At 49.4% G+C, this 16,585-nt stretch overlaps 1 protein-coding gene across 5 annotated transcripts in view; it reads right to left on the bottom strand.

The window, feature by feature from the left end:
• Window positions 1-6,509: 6,509 nt before the first annotated feature.
• The window catches only part of GRAMD2 (GRAM domain containing 2), a 60,219-nt gene continuing 50,143 nt past the window's right edge, over window positions 6,510-16,585 (bottom strand). For 3 of the 5 annotated variants that reach the window (XM_019504510.1, XM_019504511.1, XM_019504508.1), the window contains 4 exons: window positions 11,886-12,042; window positions 11,220-11,319; window positions 9,270-9,377; window positions 7,932-7,976 (listed from right to left, as the gene is read on the bottom strand). In XM_019504510.1, coding sequence (XP_019360055.1) covers window positions 7,973-7,976; window positions 9,270-9,377; window positions 11,220-11,319; window positions 11,886-12,042 — 369 coding nt within the window. In that variant the 3' untranslated portion in view covers window positions 7,932-7,972. Of the gene's footprint in view, window positions 7,977-9,265; window positions 9,378-11,219; window positions 11,320-11,885; window positions 12,043-16,585 lie in introns of those variants that run through there. The other 2 variants (XM_019504512.1, XM_019504509.1) reach the window with 2 other exon arrangements.

The following is a 16,585-nucleotide window of genomic DNA, read 5'->3' as shown; positions in this document are numbered from 1 at the left end:
CCACCCCATCCTGTGTCCCATCTCCCTATGACTGGTTCTCAGACTACAGACATGACACCAGAGGACACATCCAACATACAGGAGAATCCATGTTTGAGCTGGAATAGGCAGTACCTGAATGGAGGGTTGGAAAGTAGGTTGGAATCAGTCCCAAGTCAAAGCAGTGTGGAGGAAGGAAGGGATGTATTTATTTGTGGGGAAGGAAAGACTAGAGCAACCTGGAGAGGTAGGACCAAGGGGTAAGACCACAGGAACACAGGACTCTTGGGCCATTGAGTCCAGACCCCTGCACTTGCAGGCAGGGCCTGCGTCAGAAACTTGGCCCCCACACCCCCATTTTTGAAATTTGAAAGAGAGAGCAAGTCATCTGACCTCTAACCCAGAAGTCCCCTTGTTAATTATATGCTTCCTGGTCCTTTCCATCTTCTACAGAAAACTCTCTCTATAACCACTCCATTGTAACCACATGCTACAGAGCTGGATAGAAGTGGCCTCCAGGAGGACAGATGGCTTGTGAGCCACATACATGGTGCACAGAATGATGCACACACACTTGCATTTAATTTCTATTAAGAAAGAAAATTCTCAAAAATTAGTAACTCCCTCCAAGCTTGGGGGCCTGGTACAACTACATCACACTCATAGGATCTTCTCATAGACAGTCATTAACCAAAGGCAGTCCCAAAGTCACCACTGCCAACCCTCACCTGCAACTACAGGGAACTGTATCAGAGATAAGGGGCCCACAGGGCTTGGTCCTTGGTTCCCTTCTTGTGGCTGATTTTATCCACAAACCTACAAGTCCAACCCTCATGATTGCAGAGGACAGTTTACCTCAGAAATAACCCATCTCTGTCTTAGCCAAGGTCTCAGCCTCTCCTACAGGTGCCTCCCTCACCCCTTTTTACCTGGCCGCTTCCCCATTATACAGTGGTGCTGAGCTCTTGGGGAAAGGCGCCAGGTGGCCTCGGGATACCTGAGTGAGGAGTGGCTGGATACAGCTTGGCCTCACACCCTGCAGGAACTGCCATGCCCCTTCCTGCCCTTCACAGCTGTTACACAACCACTCTTCTCAGAGAAGTCAACAAGTAGGTGGTGCATCCTCCAGCCATCCAAGCAGCACATACCTTCCTGTCTGCCTCCGAGCAATAAATAACCTGGCTCCCTTTTATCAACTTTTGTATCTGGGACACATCTGGCTATGGTCTCTGATCTGGGACACCACGTTCTTCCCAACACACGTTCGTTGGGCCTACATATTCTCCTCTCTCTCTGACAACATACCTAGCCTCTTACTGTAAAGTGCCATGATCCCTGCACTGGGTGGCGTGGCCGAGCTGCTGACAGCTCTTGAGGCAACTGCATGACAAAGGAAACATGTACTTGCTCCTAAATTAATAAGGAACCCAAAAGCCAGTGTCCTTCTTTACCATCTGTTAACCAGGGAAGAGGCAGGGGGTGTCACTTCCCAACTGTAGCCCTGGGACAGCTCTGATGTGATCCAGGAGTGCTCAGAGAAGCTGCCCTCCCTCCTGTGGTGCCACCGCTCAGCAGCTCCTGCTTCGGCTGTTCTTTTGCCTATTGAGCTGGGGGAGCCCCAGGCAGGACAGACCTCGACTACTTCTCCTTGAGCCCAGCAAAGGCTGGCTCCCCTCCCGCAGTTAAGACAGGAGGTGGGGGCAGGAGACCAAGACTCACCACCCTGTTGCACCTCTCAGGTTCTTCATCTCACAAGCACAGGGAACAGCCCTTCCAGAGGCCAGGGCTGCAGGTGTCAGAGCCAGGGCCTGCTCTGTGCAGAGGAAGCACACTACCTCCCCTGTCCCCACAATACACCTACACAGGTTAGTCCCCAGCAAAGGCATACGTAGGTCCCAGTTCCTTTGCACCACTGAATTGCCCCTGAAGCACCAGGCCAGGGCACAGGAACTATCCCTAAAGAAAGGCACCAGCCCCTGGACTGCCCCACACTCATATGCTGCATCATGTCTTCAGCTGCTCCTCCAGGGGTAGGGAAGTGGGAATGCTGCCCTGAAGATTACGGAGACCCACCACAGTTCATGCAGCAAGGCACTGGCCAGCTGGACCATGCCCTAGGTGGGGCTGGCCTCCAGACCCACTGCCTCCTCCCTGTACTTCCCTATAGTGCTGGGAGCTGCTCCTCCGGCTAGAGAGCACTCCAGGGGCTGCAGCACTGAAACAGCCAGGATCTCATGCAAACTGACAGGCTGCTGCTGCAGCCCAGCTGGGCATCAACTCAGCCCTGACCCACAGAGGGAAGGGCACCACACAGAGGCCCACCATCACCACTCCCTGCACAAGACGGTGGCTTCCCAGCCACTTGGCCCCTGTATGCTTTGATCGAAGGCATGAGGAGGGGATACACCTGGTAAATTCCAATTAGGATCTAGACCCTCCCCCCCCCAGCACGGCACCCCCTCATTCAGAGACGTAATAATTCTTTCACTAGACACCGAGACACTAGAAAAACATTGGTTTTATTTAAAATAGATTCACAGCCTACAGCGAGATAGCGCTCTATTCCCCAGGAACTGCCCACTGTGCTAGTGATACAGATGTAGAGGGAAAGACAAGCCATTCATTGGCTCTCTAGAAATACTTCTGGTTTACAAACAGAACAATACAAGCAGTGGGTGGGGTGTGAGTGGCATGCTGGACTGCAGCTGCCTCTCTCAGTTATGGATGTATCAGTTGCGTACAGGTCTAGGGGGCTGCGTTAGTAACTGGTGGGGCTGGAGTGAAAAAATAAGAGTAAAAATGACACTGATGCAGTACAAGGACTTGTAAAAATACTGTACGTATGACTGAGGCAGGAGGACATGGTTCCAGCGACAGATGTCAGCCCTTATAAGTGAGATACTTGATGGCATAGTTTAGCCCAAACCAGGCTCCCCCCACCTTCTTTCAGCCACAAGAACCAACATGTAGCAGAGAGCACATGAATGGGTTTCTTCTTGATGAGCCCTGGAGATATTTCCATGGGACTGCACTGCATCGTGACCTTTTCTAATCCTTGTGTCCCATCAGTTTCATGTCAGCCAGACCAGGCTGGAGGTGCTGAAGTGCATTTTCTCTTTTGCAGATCCTACTCCCCTCCAAGTGTTTGCTGCTATTCCCATTGATAAAATACTGTAGTGGGAAAGGGCCACCCCCCAGATGGCAAAGAATTGTGCTGGAGGAAAATGGCTACTAAAATAAATAAGACCTATTTTCATAGGGGCAGAAAACTCACAGGAGTTAGGTTGTTTTGCAGTGGACACCTTGCATCTCCCTGCAAAGCAGCGGGAGGGCTGCTGCAGTTCAGTAGAAGTTATTGCATTACTTTATTGTATTATTGCAAGACACTGTTGCCCCCCTTACCCTTAAAGTAAGCACACAAGATCTAGAAACCCCAGCACATGGACAGAGTGCACAGCTAAGGGTCTCCAGTGCTTCTCTAGGAACAGTGTTCACCAAGACAGGTGGAAGTCCACCAGCCCACCGTACACCATGGCCTGTATTCTTCAGACGTCAAAGGAATGCAAACTCCAAGCTATACCACACTTGGTTAATTCACAGGAGCCATCTCCTACCCAAAATACTTTACACAGCAATGGACAGAAAGAAAATAAGACAGATTTCTGTAATAGCAGAAGATAGCATTACTATTTTAGGCCTCCCTTAAGCCCAGATCTACTGACCAAGTCAAGTCTTGCTTCAGCCCACTCCTCCCTACAGCAGGCTCAACACTCACCCAAGCACTGCAGCTTGCATACAAATAAAGTCCATCAGCAGCAATCCCACAACTTCCTGTTCCCAACTTCCTGCCTTTTTGTATTCCACAGCCTGTCTGTACTGCCCCTAAATAGAGCCAAGCACAACAGGAGAGAAGTTGTGAGCTGGCTAATTCCTAGTAAGTCTCCATTTAAGGAAGCCTAATGTAGAGCAGCTGCAGAGTAAGCTACTGACAGAGAGGAGTGCTTCATAAGGCCTGGACCCTTTGAGGATGGCCTTTAGGATTGACTCTTAAGTAGCAACATAGATACCCTCAGAGACATAGGATGCAAGCTAGGAGTCTGGAGGATTGGGCTGGAGCAGAAATCTCACTTTTTTCTCACCCATACCAGTTTGTGTGATTTGCCTTTGTCTGTATCACAGCTCAAGGACTTGGGGTCTTGGAAAGTTATTGGTCCACAACTAAGAGCTTAAAACTTGTTTGCACCTGGTTTACTACCTTGGGATATATTTTCTAGCCCTTCAAAGGAAATGGATATTGTTTAGAAAAAAACCTCACGAAGAATCCTATGCTTGCCTCCTATCTCCTGGAGAACAGGAGCAAGCCTATGACTAGCAGCTATGAATTGGCATTTGGGGGCTGCAATGGAGAAGCCAAGATGATCCACACAGAGAGAGGGGAAAACAAAGTGCTCATAGCTCAGCTGTGAGATCTCCAGCTTAGTGATAACCCTAAAGAATAATTAATGGCAACTGGCTAATGCTCCTGCAGCAGTGACACTGATTTCAGTGAAAAACAGCTGCAGGTGGAAGAGAACTAGAATACATCCAAGTCCTATTGGCAGCAGTTTACCTGCACTAAATGCTGAAACATAGAAACATCCCTCTGGATAGTGAAGACTGTGCTCCATCCCCACTTGCTGGCCCTGTAATAGGCACCTAAGGTCCAACCTTCATCTCTATTTGGTGTTGTCCTCTGCTCCAGGCACTGAGGTGCAGTATAAGCAAGCTACTCAAGCAGATCCTGGGTCTCCGATAAACAATTGGTTGTTTAAAACCCTTCATACAGCCCAATTTCTGAAGATGGGGGAGCTCAAATCTTGCCATGAGCCCTACAGGCTTCCTGTAACTTAGCCCAGCAGCTGACAGCAGTGGAGAAGATGCAGCTGTGAATGGAAGAGGTCAGTTGAATGAGTGGATCTTATGCTGTAAAGACAATACCATGTTCAGTGGGGGCATGAAGTATGTTGGTATCTTTCTGCAAGCTCAGATGCTGAGCACTGTGCACTGCTGTAGGAATCATTATTGCTGTGCCCCTCTTTGTGACACAAGGCGACACATTACATGTGCCTTAGATCCTGGCCCCCATCTCTGCTGTTAATCAATGGGAGGTGCTCTCCATATTTACAGGAGGGGCTGAAGGAAGGGATGAAAGCCCTTCTAACGCTCCTGCTCCAAGAAAGACATGCCAAAGCACCGGCCCATAGCTCCAGCAACTGAGCAAAGAGCAGGATGTCAGCACTGCTGACTGGATAGTCCTCCTGAGCAGCATGGGCAGCCAAGAGAGGGGCAGCAGTAGGTCTGCATGTCACTTAATAACTTTATTATTAATAAGACACCCAGTGGATTTTTACTCCTAAAAAACAGGAGCTGTCACTTAAGTACAAGCCAAACAGTGAGAATCTGTCCAATGCTCACACCAGTGATGAACCCTGGCACTGACTTCTCCCTGTTGCCAGACCTCACATGCCTCCTTGGTTGGTTGTACCACTTCTTTCCCTCCCCCAACAACCCAGTTTGACAGCCAGGGGTGGCAGGATGCATCTCCTGCTTGTGGCTCCTAGGGGAACGTGGCACTGAAGAGACATGTTTCAACAAAGACAAGATGGACACACCTGAGAAGAAGTTATTGGTGAATAACAGTCAGCCAGCTGGCCCAGGGATGCTTCACAGCAGGCTTTCTCATCTCAGCTCATCTGAGCTCTGGGGGCCCTGGCACTACAGATTTACACAGCGCAGCTGTAAGGGAAACTGCCCCTGAGCTCATACCTTTGTCCCCTGAATGCTTCACACAAGCTGTGAACAGAGCTGGCTTCCTTACCCCTGAAACATCAGTGTAAAGGCTGTTTGCATGCTGGAGTCAATGGGAATGCTGGAGTCTTTCCATTAGCTTTGAGGGGCTTTGGATTAAACCCCTGAATGAGCATGGCTGCAGCAGCTGTAAAAAGGGTGCCACCAGAATGCTAAAGAGGCAGGTACATTAATATGCATAAGCCCAGCCAAGCTAATGAATATTCAAGACCTTGGCCTCTAGCATTTTACTGTGCCTCACATGTTGAGGGCAGCCCCCATGAAAGAGAGAGGGAGGTGAGATGGGAAGGAGCTTTCAATTCACCATCAGCTCCATTGTCCCATGCGTTCAGTGGGCCTTCTGCTCCAGGCCTTGTCTTTCAAGCTCTTGCTGCTCCCCAGGTGAGCAGTGACAGGCCACAAAGGGCTTAAGATTTCATTTAGATGCTGACAACAAGCAGATTACAAGGAAATGCTGCTGTGGTTATTCCTCCTGCTGCCTCTGAGCTGCGGGCTGGAGCCTGGCCATGGCAAAGGTACATTTTAACACCGACCAACACACAGAGGCCTGACCTGGGCCACACCTTTTGTAGCCCCTCTTACAGCCTCCTCCAGTGGCTAGAAACACCAAGTGCTTGAGAGCAGTGTGTAGAGCAAAGAGTCTGTTTGGCACCACCTTAGGAGAGGACTGTTACTCTGAGGTCTGACTCATGCTCCTTCATGCCAGTTTTGCACCGTCAAGCCCTGCAGCCTCAGTTCTGCAGAGAGCACTGTTGTGCTATATATAGTACTTCCTTTGCAGAGGCTGGGCAGGAGAAGGGGCTAGCTCTATGCTCTGCCTGCCCTCCTTTTCATCCTTCTTCTGCCCGGGGCCCCTAGGTGTACGGACTGTAATATGTTAAGGAGGAGAAGTGGAATGCACAAACAGTCTCTGGGCTACGCACACTGGTGCCGTAAGACAAACTGCACCAGAATTTCCCTGGTTAATCATCTGCCACCTGGGCAAGCCTCACTTCAGTTGGTAACAGCCCAAGAGTGCTGTAAACCCTGCCTGGCATCTTGTTTGATTGTCATTCTCTACATTGGACATCTGATAACGGGAGTAATGGAGTTAATGCTCAGACGGTAACACCGGCTTCTAGTCACAGAGAGGTTACCTTGTGTTGCATGGGACCACACAAGGCTGGTCCAGCACAGGAAGGAAATACAGCAACCCCATGGTGCAAAAGGGATGGGTCCTGATGACAACTGCTTCATATGGAAGCAGGTATTGGGAAGAACAGAACACACCCAGCTTCCATGTCCCTGTCAGCTTCCATTATGGGAGCTTCTCAAATATCCTTCCAAAGAAAAGAAAAAGTTGAACATAAAAGGAGGTGGCAATTTGAGCACTGGGTCCTATGAGTGGGGTCCAACAGCATTGTGCAAGTCAGGTTGCTCACAGGAGCCTGCTGAACCACTGGCTGCTGAAACTGGAGGTGATGTTAGCCCAAAGGTGCTGGTGTCTCCCGACATGGCGGTGCAAAACGGTGATGCAGCTTCTGGTATAATGCATCTGGGCCAGAACCAAGGCCCCTGGAAGAACGAGTGGCTCTCATAGGGTCCCTCTTCACATGTGTGTTCTGCTGGCACTGCCGGCAGGATAGCAGCAGTCTGTCCCATCCCTCCCACCCCAAAACAGGAGTCTGTGCTGGTAGGAGAAACAAAAGTACATGGTCCTGATTCCTATTGCGGAGGTGACCAGGACCCTGAGCCATCAAGTGACTTGTAGTTTGGACTTGCTCAGAATGCATTTGAGAGACACTGCTTTAGCCTCAGTCAAGCAGAGCTGCACCTGAGACCCCCCAGAAACATGAATGCTTGGGAGCATCTTGGAGTTGGTCTGAATACTGTGAGTGGAGGCTGGCTGGACTCCACAGATGGCACCTTGCACTGCAGGTGTGGCATGATCCCACAGCATTCCAGTAAAGGAAGGATACTGGGGTCTTCCATTGTAAACAGCGATGTTTCAGGTCGGATGCAACACAGAGTAAAAAAGAATTGAGGACTTAATTCGGGTGTTCTAAATATTGCAGCAATGTTCACCAACAGACTGTGTTGGAGATCTGTACACAAAGTGCTATTTTCCTGCTAATGTCCATCCTGAGCTACAGCTCTGGGGTGACAGTCACCTGGAAAGAGAGACCAAGGCATTTATAGGAAATCCATCCCACATTAGGACCCCACCCTTACCTTCTGCAGCCCAAGGAATTCATTCCTGGGACTCTCTTGCTGGAGAGGTTAGTGAGGGAAGATCCCATGAGGACAGACTATTCCCTACACACTGTAGCAGTAGGCTGGAGAAGCACTTGTCTGGGGTACCTTGGAAACACCTCATGCTGGATTCATGCAGGGGCTTGACTGGATGACTCTCAATCCCCTGTTTTCACAACTTCCCGTCCAGTGCTCCATCAAGCTCAGCCATTGCACACGTCTAACCTTCCCTGTACAGTGTAGTGTAAAACCTAACGTAGCTCTGGTGCTGGCAGTTGTCTAGCCATAGAAGCACAGAGCCCTATACAGGCTAACTCATCATGCAGTGTGGACAGGTCCTGTGGCTCTGGGCTTCCATGACACTGCATCAGAGCAATGTGAAATCTACAGGCCTGATCTTACTCCCATTAGAGTTAAAGGCAAGAAAATTGAATCATAAAGCAGTAGTGACTGGGTCCACACACACTGCTGTGCGTCACTGCACTAAAACATTCTCCCCCAGACAGTGCTGGTGGAGAGCTCACAGCACATGATCTGGCAGCATGGTGAATACTGGTAGATGCCAGGCAAAACTAGGGCATTCAGAGCAATGCTATTTCATCACAGGCATTAGTGGCAAAGCTTTACTCATTTAGTTCTTACCTATCCAGCATACTTTGCCAGTGCAAGACTCACTGCTCTCCAAAACACAGGGCCAGCTCCTGTTCCTCTGACCCGGTGTCTAAATGCAAACCTATTCCACCCCCCTCGAGGTCCCGAACAACCATTAATACATCTACTCTGGTATGTCTAAGGCTAAATCACAAAAAAGCATCCGGGCAGATAAGGACTGGCCCATTCTTGAGTCTCTGTTGTTTTCAGGGTCCTCTAACAGCATGGAGCATGATCACGCTCAGATGCCTGGTCAGTGGAATACAACCTAGCCCTCCACCTCCAGAATTTCATCTCTAGCAAGGCTGTACCAGGTATGCTGGATTTGGGTGAAAAGCCTGCATCCTGCCATGACTAGGAAGAGCACCCATCCCAGGGGTAACATCTCCTGTTGGGGGAGGGGGTGAAGTTCCACTCCCTTCACCACTGGTTTGCTGCCAAGATCCATGGCGTCAGCTGCTGGATGCCTGCGCTGTGAGCTCTCTGCCACATCCATGCCCCACTTCTTGCTGTCCCAAATCCACTACTGATTGGCTCCCTTGGGACCCAAGAGCCCCTACCTCCTGTGGCCGCGTGAGAGGTAGTCCCGATTCAGAGAGCAGAGCTGCTGCTCCAGACGGAAGATGCGGAATGCCAGGTATGAAGAGGACACGACCAGGAGGCAGATCCTGTGGGTGGAGGCAGACTGTTAGTGCTGCACACCTTAGAGACTAAAGCCTCTCCTACAGCTAGGGCTATGTTTGTCCTGCCAGGGATGATACAAGACCTCTTGGTAACGATAAAACTAGAGCATGGGTGCTGCTTTACTTAATTTTCTCTCCAAAAGCTGCTCCTTGCAACAGCTGGCAACACACAGCCCCATTCTCCTGGGGTCACAATGGATCCCAGATGCAGCAGGTTCTCAGGAGCCAGAGGACTAAACTCATGTGGGCTGGGACTAGCGGTCACAGCATTATGGGCCTAAGCATGCAGTAGCAACACCTGAGAAGAGCTGGTCAAAGGCTCTGCTCACATATGCATCTCTCTAAAGATAAGGTGGCCCAAGCTGCTTTTACCCTAACACCCATCTGTACCATGCCAGCAGCAAAGAGAGACTTCAAAGTAATCACAGTTGCATCCATTTGACCCTGCTAGAGCGAAGTAGAGTGATTTTAAAGGGGCTTCATGGGAATGTAAATCTGCCCCGTATATCAGTATGTTACATGGTGCATCACAACACAGCCTAAAACTATTCTCTCACTGAAGGTGCAAATAGGCTAAATTGGGCAGGCCAGAGAACTGCAGTTCTCCATATCTACAGAACATGCAGGAGCAGTGCAAGCATCAGACACCCACAGCATCTCACCTCTGCAACAAGAGGCTGGGAAAGACAGGGCCAATAGGACAACAGTGTTAAGCAATCCCGCACAAATGGCTAATGTTCCAGTGCCCTCCTGAGGGCATCTGCCAGCTGAGTGCGCAGGAGTGCTAAGATCCAGGTTTGGAGCCCTGGTACCCAGGACTAGCTAATAAGACACAGATCCCTTAGCAACCTGGAGCACCGCATTGCTGAGCAAAACCTTCTCCCCTCTCCTGCCACCCCACTTGCTAGCTGTGCTGGGGCAGTGCTTGGCTCCAGCAAACTGAGCAGACCATGTATACAAGAGCATTTTTTTTGGTTGTCTTTCATCTTCTGGGGATCAAAACCATGTTAAAAAAATGCACCAGCCTTACCAGCCCATCTCATATCTGTTTCAGGTCACGCTGATTACAGAGTGGCTCAGAGGATTAGATCCGGAAATGGGAAATGCTAACCCAGCATGGGAAATGGGAAGTGTTAACATGGGTGCCAGGAGCAGAAGGTCTCCATCCCCAGCCCCTGGTCTACAGCCACAACATTGATTCCAACCTTCTGCTCATTTCCCTCAGCCATGTATTTCCTCCTCCTTTTCCCTCCCCTTTTCACTGCCATCAGTGGAGCAATGGACTTGGCTAACACTACAATAACCCCATCCTGTCCCACACGGACTCTGGCCTAATGCTTCAGCTCCACAGGCTGCAGCTGTGTTGGGCATGGGTGCTGCCCAGCTGATGTGGCACCTGGGACTGGAGAAGAGATGGATCCAACAGGGAACTGGGTCCTGCGCAATGTGGAGTGTAATCTTTGCTACCTTTTTTTGAAGTGCAGCAAGAAGCAACAAGGATCAATCAGCTCCCTTTGGTCCCCTTTCTCATCTACCACTGGCTCTAGACCTCAGTTACTAAGAAGGTAGTTCAGTCCCACATCCAAACTATCCTGCCTTCTCCACTGATGGTGCCAGTTGGCCATGACTATTTGTTCAGGACCTGAATGGTGATCTCTTCAACTCCCATAGCCCACACAGGCAGTAATGACTTTCAGCCACTGTTGACTTGGATGAGATCTGGACTAGTGAACTCTAAGGGAAAGGCTTTGCAGCCAACTCCCCGTGTACTTGACTATCCACTCTGCTCGCCCATGTGGGTGTCTACCTCTCTGACTCCATACTTACAGCACAATGAAGATTTTCAGGAGTTGATAATCAGATGGCCTTAGCTCTGCCACACAGTTTGGTTCTGCCTCCAGTTCCTCTTCTGTGTTTATTGCACTTTCTGGGGAAAAAAAAGCGCCAAGAGGCACCAAATGAAATGGATCAAGAGTCTAAGCTGAATGATCCTATTTAGTTCTGAAACACACGGTCCCTCACTGAGGCTAGAACAACACATGACCCAGTTCTGATTGGAGAGAGCTGATCTTGCCATAGTGATCATTCAGAGACACTGTTGCACAGGGAAGCCCAGCTCCCCAACCTCCCAGTGGTTTCTGTGCTTTAATACTGGGGATGTATCTGATAGCCACTATATTATTCAAGGGATTCCCAGCATGATCCGCAATCTCTTTACAGAGCAATACGTGCATTTAAATCCCTTATGGCCAAGTACAAGCAGTAAGGAGCCTTGTCCTCTGGAAGGGGCTCCATGGAAGTTAAAGGCACAAAGCCATGCACCCCTCAGAGAGAAGCATCCCTCCACATTCCCCACACCGGAAAACAAAGGTCTCTAGGCCCCTTCCAAGGATTTCCTAACCAATGTCTCAGCATGGGTGGGCCAAAGCCACAGGCAGGCTAAGGAGAACGGGTTATTAGGTCCAAGCCCTCCATCCCCACGAGGCCCCTCACCTGACACAAGGGGCTCCTCAGAGTTAAAAGAGCTCTCCTTGGTGCTGACGCTACTGATGGAGGTCCGGTGGATGCACTGGTAGTCTGCATTTGGGAGAGACAGGGAGAGAGACGCTGGGGAAACCTTCCTCCACTTCACTTCTGGGACAATCACCTCCTGTGGAAGGCACTGACTGTTAGCAGCAAACTCAACCATCCCCTGCTGTTGGTAGGCCCCAGAAAAGAGCCCCTAGTCTATACTGCAGAGTCCTCTTGAAAGGTCTGTAGGAGAGGACTTCAACCCAGGACTCCCGACCCATGAGGCATGGAGCTGCGGGGGTGCCTGGCTGCCCTGGAGAGCTGTGAAGCTACCCAGGTCTGGGTTGGCCCTGATAGGCATGTCTTCTCACTGCCTGATACAGCAATCTGGTGAGCCTAAGAGTAGGATACAGTTTGTTTGTTTTTTAAAATCAAATGCTAGAGTTGGATTCACACCCAACATAAAGTCAACTCCTGCAAGCAACAGGGCATCTTGGTGAGGGCCAAGATGGAACCCTATCAGGAGCAAAGAGGTCCTCTAAGTTTATGCCCATGAAGGAAATACCGGATGAAACTTTTCAGATCAAAATACCAAAGGCATATATCCCCTCAGAACTGCTTTGAGTTACTGATCACTGTTTATTTCACCTCATCGACTTTAAGTTCAGAAAAGACCATTATAATCATCCAGTCTGACCTCCTGCATAGCACTGGCCTCACACCCTACATCATGATTGCAGGGCTAGTATCCTCTGACCCCTCCAGAGTGCCCCCTGCAGAGATACAAAGCCTCAAGCCTTTACACGTCTGGGTGGGATGCCGTGATTCTCCACTCAGAACAAGTGTCTGACTACAGGCCCCTGTGTCCTGACTGCGATTGCTCAGGAAGGCTTACAGGATTTCACAACTGCATGACGTCCCTTTGGGTGCTGTGACCCATGGTTTGTTCAGTAAACAGACAAAGTATTGTTCAACAATAATGCTGGGAAGGCAACAAGAGATAACAAGGTAGTAAAGCAGTCTAGAGGCTTGCCTGTCTTGCCTAAGTCTTCTCACCCCCTGGAAACTTAGAAAGGCCAAACTACTTCACATTCCCTCTGCAGGTGTACCTGCACCTGCTCCCTGAGAACAGTCTACCAAATGCCATGCCCTCTCCTAAGAATTACTTTTTAACCATTTGAAGGCTCTTTTGATTTGCCTGCTCCCAGCCTTGGTAAAACTGCTATATAAAACTTTGGGAAGGAGCCAAGGTGGTGTAATCTTTGCAGGCATAGTTTTGTAATGACTGCTGTCACGTTTACTGGAAGCATATGATACCATAATACCTTCCCACTGTTTTCTTAGCAACCCTGCTATCACAGTAGTAAAATAATTCTCAACTCAGGTGCCAAGATCCTTTCAAGGGTGGGTGCCAAAGGGTGCCACACAGTGTTAGCACTGTTAGGTGTGCAAGTATTTCTCACAAGATAAATCCAGAAATGTCAAATACGAATCCATAGTCCTAAAAACATTTTGATCCATTGTGGGCTTTCTGAGTTTTTTTTGCCAAAGAAGAATGGCTTTATTATTTTTCTGTAGTCAAAAAATGTATGAAAACTGAGAGCTGGTATTTTCTGAGGGGCTTTGAGTCTAATTGATAGTGCCTAGAGTCTAACGAGGTTGAGAACCACTGCACTAGTATCAAAAAGTTACACGGAGCAAGCATTCCAGTAGCTCACCCTACCTATGTATCACAGTAACTCACAAAGTAACCAGGTCCCGGACAGCATGCATAAAGTGATTACACGAGCTAAATTACAAGCTACTGTCCTGCTTTTTTAGGAGTGTGCCCAGCCTTGACTTGAAGTCAACACATCCCTTGGTAAAGTTGTTTCAATGGTTAATTATCTTCCTCAATATAAAATCTACCTCAAGCATAACACAAAGAGGGAATTCAAATCTAGCAGCACACACAGTTCATGGTATGGCTATCACTTCACACGTTACTGCAAATTGAGCTGCCAGATCCAGGCATAGGCAGCTATTTTATAAATATTTTGACAGGAAAAAAAAAAAAAAAAGATATAGATCACACAGCTTGTTTCTGGAGCATAGTCTGATCTTGCTCCCAGGCAAACGCAGTGAGAATCCATACCAAGAAGTTTGTTGCTGGTTTTCAAACAGCTTGCCCCTTTCATATGCCATGCCAACGCTGCACAGAAGATACTCTAGCAATCAAATTGGCACCTACCACCCTCTTCAAGGCAGTGGTGCGTCAGTTCAAAGCAGTAAACATGCTCATTTGAACCTTCTATTGGCAGATACCCTGACTGCTTGCCGAGAGCGTAGAGGCCTCTTTAGAGGGTTCATAGACCAAGGTGCCAGGGCGGGTATGTAAGAACAAGGACTACAAATACTGCATAGGATCAGCATGTGGACTTCAGTGTAGGGTGCTTCTTTGCAAAACGGCTGCATTGCTGCCCTCCAAGCTCTCTGCTCGACTCTGCCGCATTAACTCTACAGCTATGTTCCTAAGGATCTCTTGTATGGAGAACGCTTTACAAGAAAAAGACCACGTGAGAGTCCTTATCTCCAGTTCAAAGATGCTTGCAAGAGAGATATGAAGTCAATTAATATTGAGCAAAATGACTGGGAGAAGATTGTTAAGGACTGGACTGAAGTGTTTGGAAACAATCTATTACGCATGGGATGAAGGCTTTTGAGGAAAGAAGAACCCAAGATGCAGAGGAAAGACGAAACCTCAGGAAAAGCACAGCACCATATTCAGGACCTGATTGTTTGATATGAACTTCAGCTGGGATAAGTGTGGAAGGGGCCGTCATTCAAGAACTGGGCTCTGCAGTCACACTCACAGATGTTCAGCACGCTGATGCCTCACTCAGCACAATATTGTCTCGCGAGACGCACAGATGTCTAGATGGTCCCGTCTACGGAGCCAGCCACCACACCTCAGTTACGTTGTACCACAAATGGGGCCTTGGAGATGATACCATCACAACACTTCCAAGTTCTCTTAATAGACAGATTCAAAATACTGCTACCTTCAGTCCAGAAGTGGAAATGTAACTGGGAAGCCTCATGTCACTTGCCTCCCCCTCTGGAAATCATGAGAGACTGCATGGAAGTCACAGGGGTTGCAGAAGCGATCAGAATCAGACCTTGAATTTCAAAACCTCTTCACCTCTAGATGCTCCAGCCACATTTCTGTGCACACAGAGACCTCCCATACAGCTGGGAAGACTAAGCCCAGAAAGGAGCCCATAACTGTGTGTGTGTGTGTGTGTGTGTGTGTGTGTGATGCCACCACATTGTGAATTGCATAAAGACACACACACACACACACACACACACACATTTTAATATTGTATTGGTCTCCTCTCACCCTCCTCTTTACTGCCACACTCGGATCCTGCCCCTCGGACCATCTTAAACCTTACAAGCCACTCACGCTGAAAAAGGTGAATAGCAACACTGCACCCAGCCCTCCTGAGCAACGCACTCATCTGCTGTTGCAGGGTTCCCAGCATATAGCGCCCCATTGCTTTGCTAAGGCCTACCAAATGCAGAGATCTCTGAGCAGCTTGAAAAGCTCCGCAAACAAACCGAGCAATCCGCCCTCAGCCTTGGCTTGGAAATGCAATGTTTAGAAATTCCCAAGTGCACAATGAGATTCTCTCTGCATCTGAGACCTGAACTCACCGACTACCTGACTTACAAACATGACTATCCCTGATGTGGCAATGTGCATCAATTAAAGGGCCTAGCATGTGACACAGCTGGGTGGAGCTGGCTCTGTCTCCCATCACACCCCTCCCTGAATATGAATATATCCTCTCTGCCCCATCTTTCCTGGGAGAGCTGGGCTTAGGGCTCCCACAGAGGGAAGCCTGGATTGAACAACTTAGAGAAGTGTTTCTCAACTCGTGGGTCATGACCCAAAAGCGGGTCACAAGAATATATGAGAGGGTCGTGAACAAACTTTAAGAATGGATTCTCTTTTAAGGGAGAAACATGTGGGAAACCGTGACTTTTCCCTTTTCAGGCTGGCAGAGCTCCAGCCTGCGAGGGGCTGCTTGGGGCCCCCCTGCCCCACACACTGGAGGGCTGGGGCCAGGAGGCAGTGGGTCAGGAATCAGGGGCACTGGGTCAGGACTGGCCATCAATGTTTACAAACGGGTCCTGGTACAAAAAAGGCTGAGAAGAAGTGCTCTAGTCTAAAGCAACAATGACAGGACTTTGGAAGCTAATTTATAGCCAAGGCGGGAAAGGAAAATCTCATTTCAGTCTCTGGGAATGGCCCCCTCCCTGTGAAACAGTGCTGGCTGATGTTCAGGGTGGGGGTAGTCAGGCTCTGATGGGGGCTGGATCCAGCTAAGCAAGGAGAAGCTCGGCGGGGGGGTCCTGCCTTCAGCAAGTCCCATCCTGCCAGCCCCAGCTCTGCTGGGCCCTCTCAGTGACAGCAGCCATCTCAGCCCAGCAGGAAGCCGCACACTTCAGTGTACTCCTCCTGCACCAGAGAGCAAGCGGGAAGCAGGGCCTGCTGGCACAAAGCCCACAGTGGCTCTGGGCTGAAGAGGCAGATGGACACTGAGAAAACAAGGCCTTGAAGAGGAAGCTGCTGGAGTTGGGTGGAAAAGATGGGAAGGCAGGCTGCCATGGACGCAAGGCCCATCTGGGCCCCA

The sequence above is a fragment of the Gavialis gangeticus genome, unplaced genomic scaffold (assembly GCF_001723915.1).
Source record: "Gavialis gangeticus isolate Ggan-Ray unplaced genomic scaffold, GavGan_comp1, whole genome shotgun sequence".
In the NCBI taxonomy this organism is placed as follows: Eukaryota; Metazoa; Chordata; order Crocodylia; family Gavialidae; genus Gavialis; species Gavialis gangeticus.
Note: the sequence above shows the minus strand (reverse complement) of the source record. Positions and strands in the feature narration are given on the sequence as shown.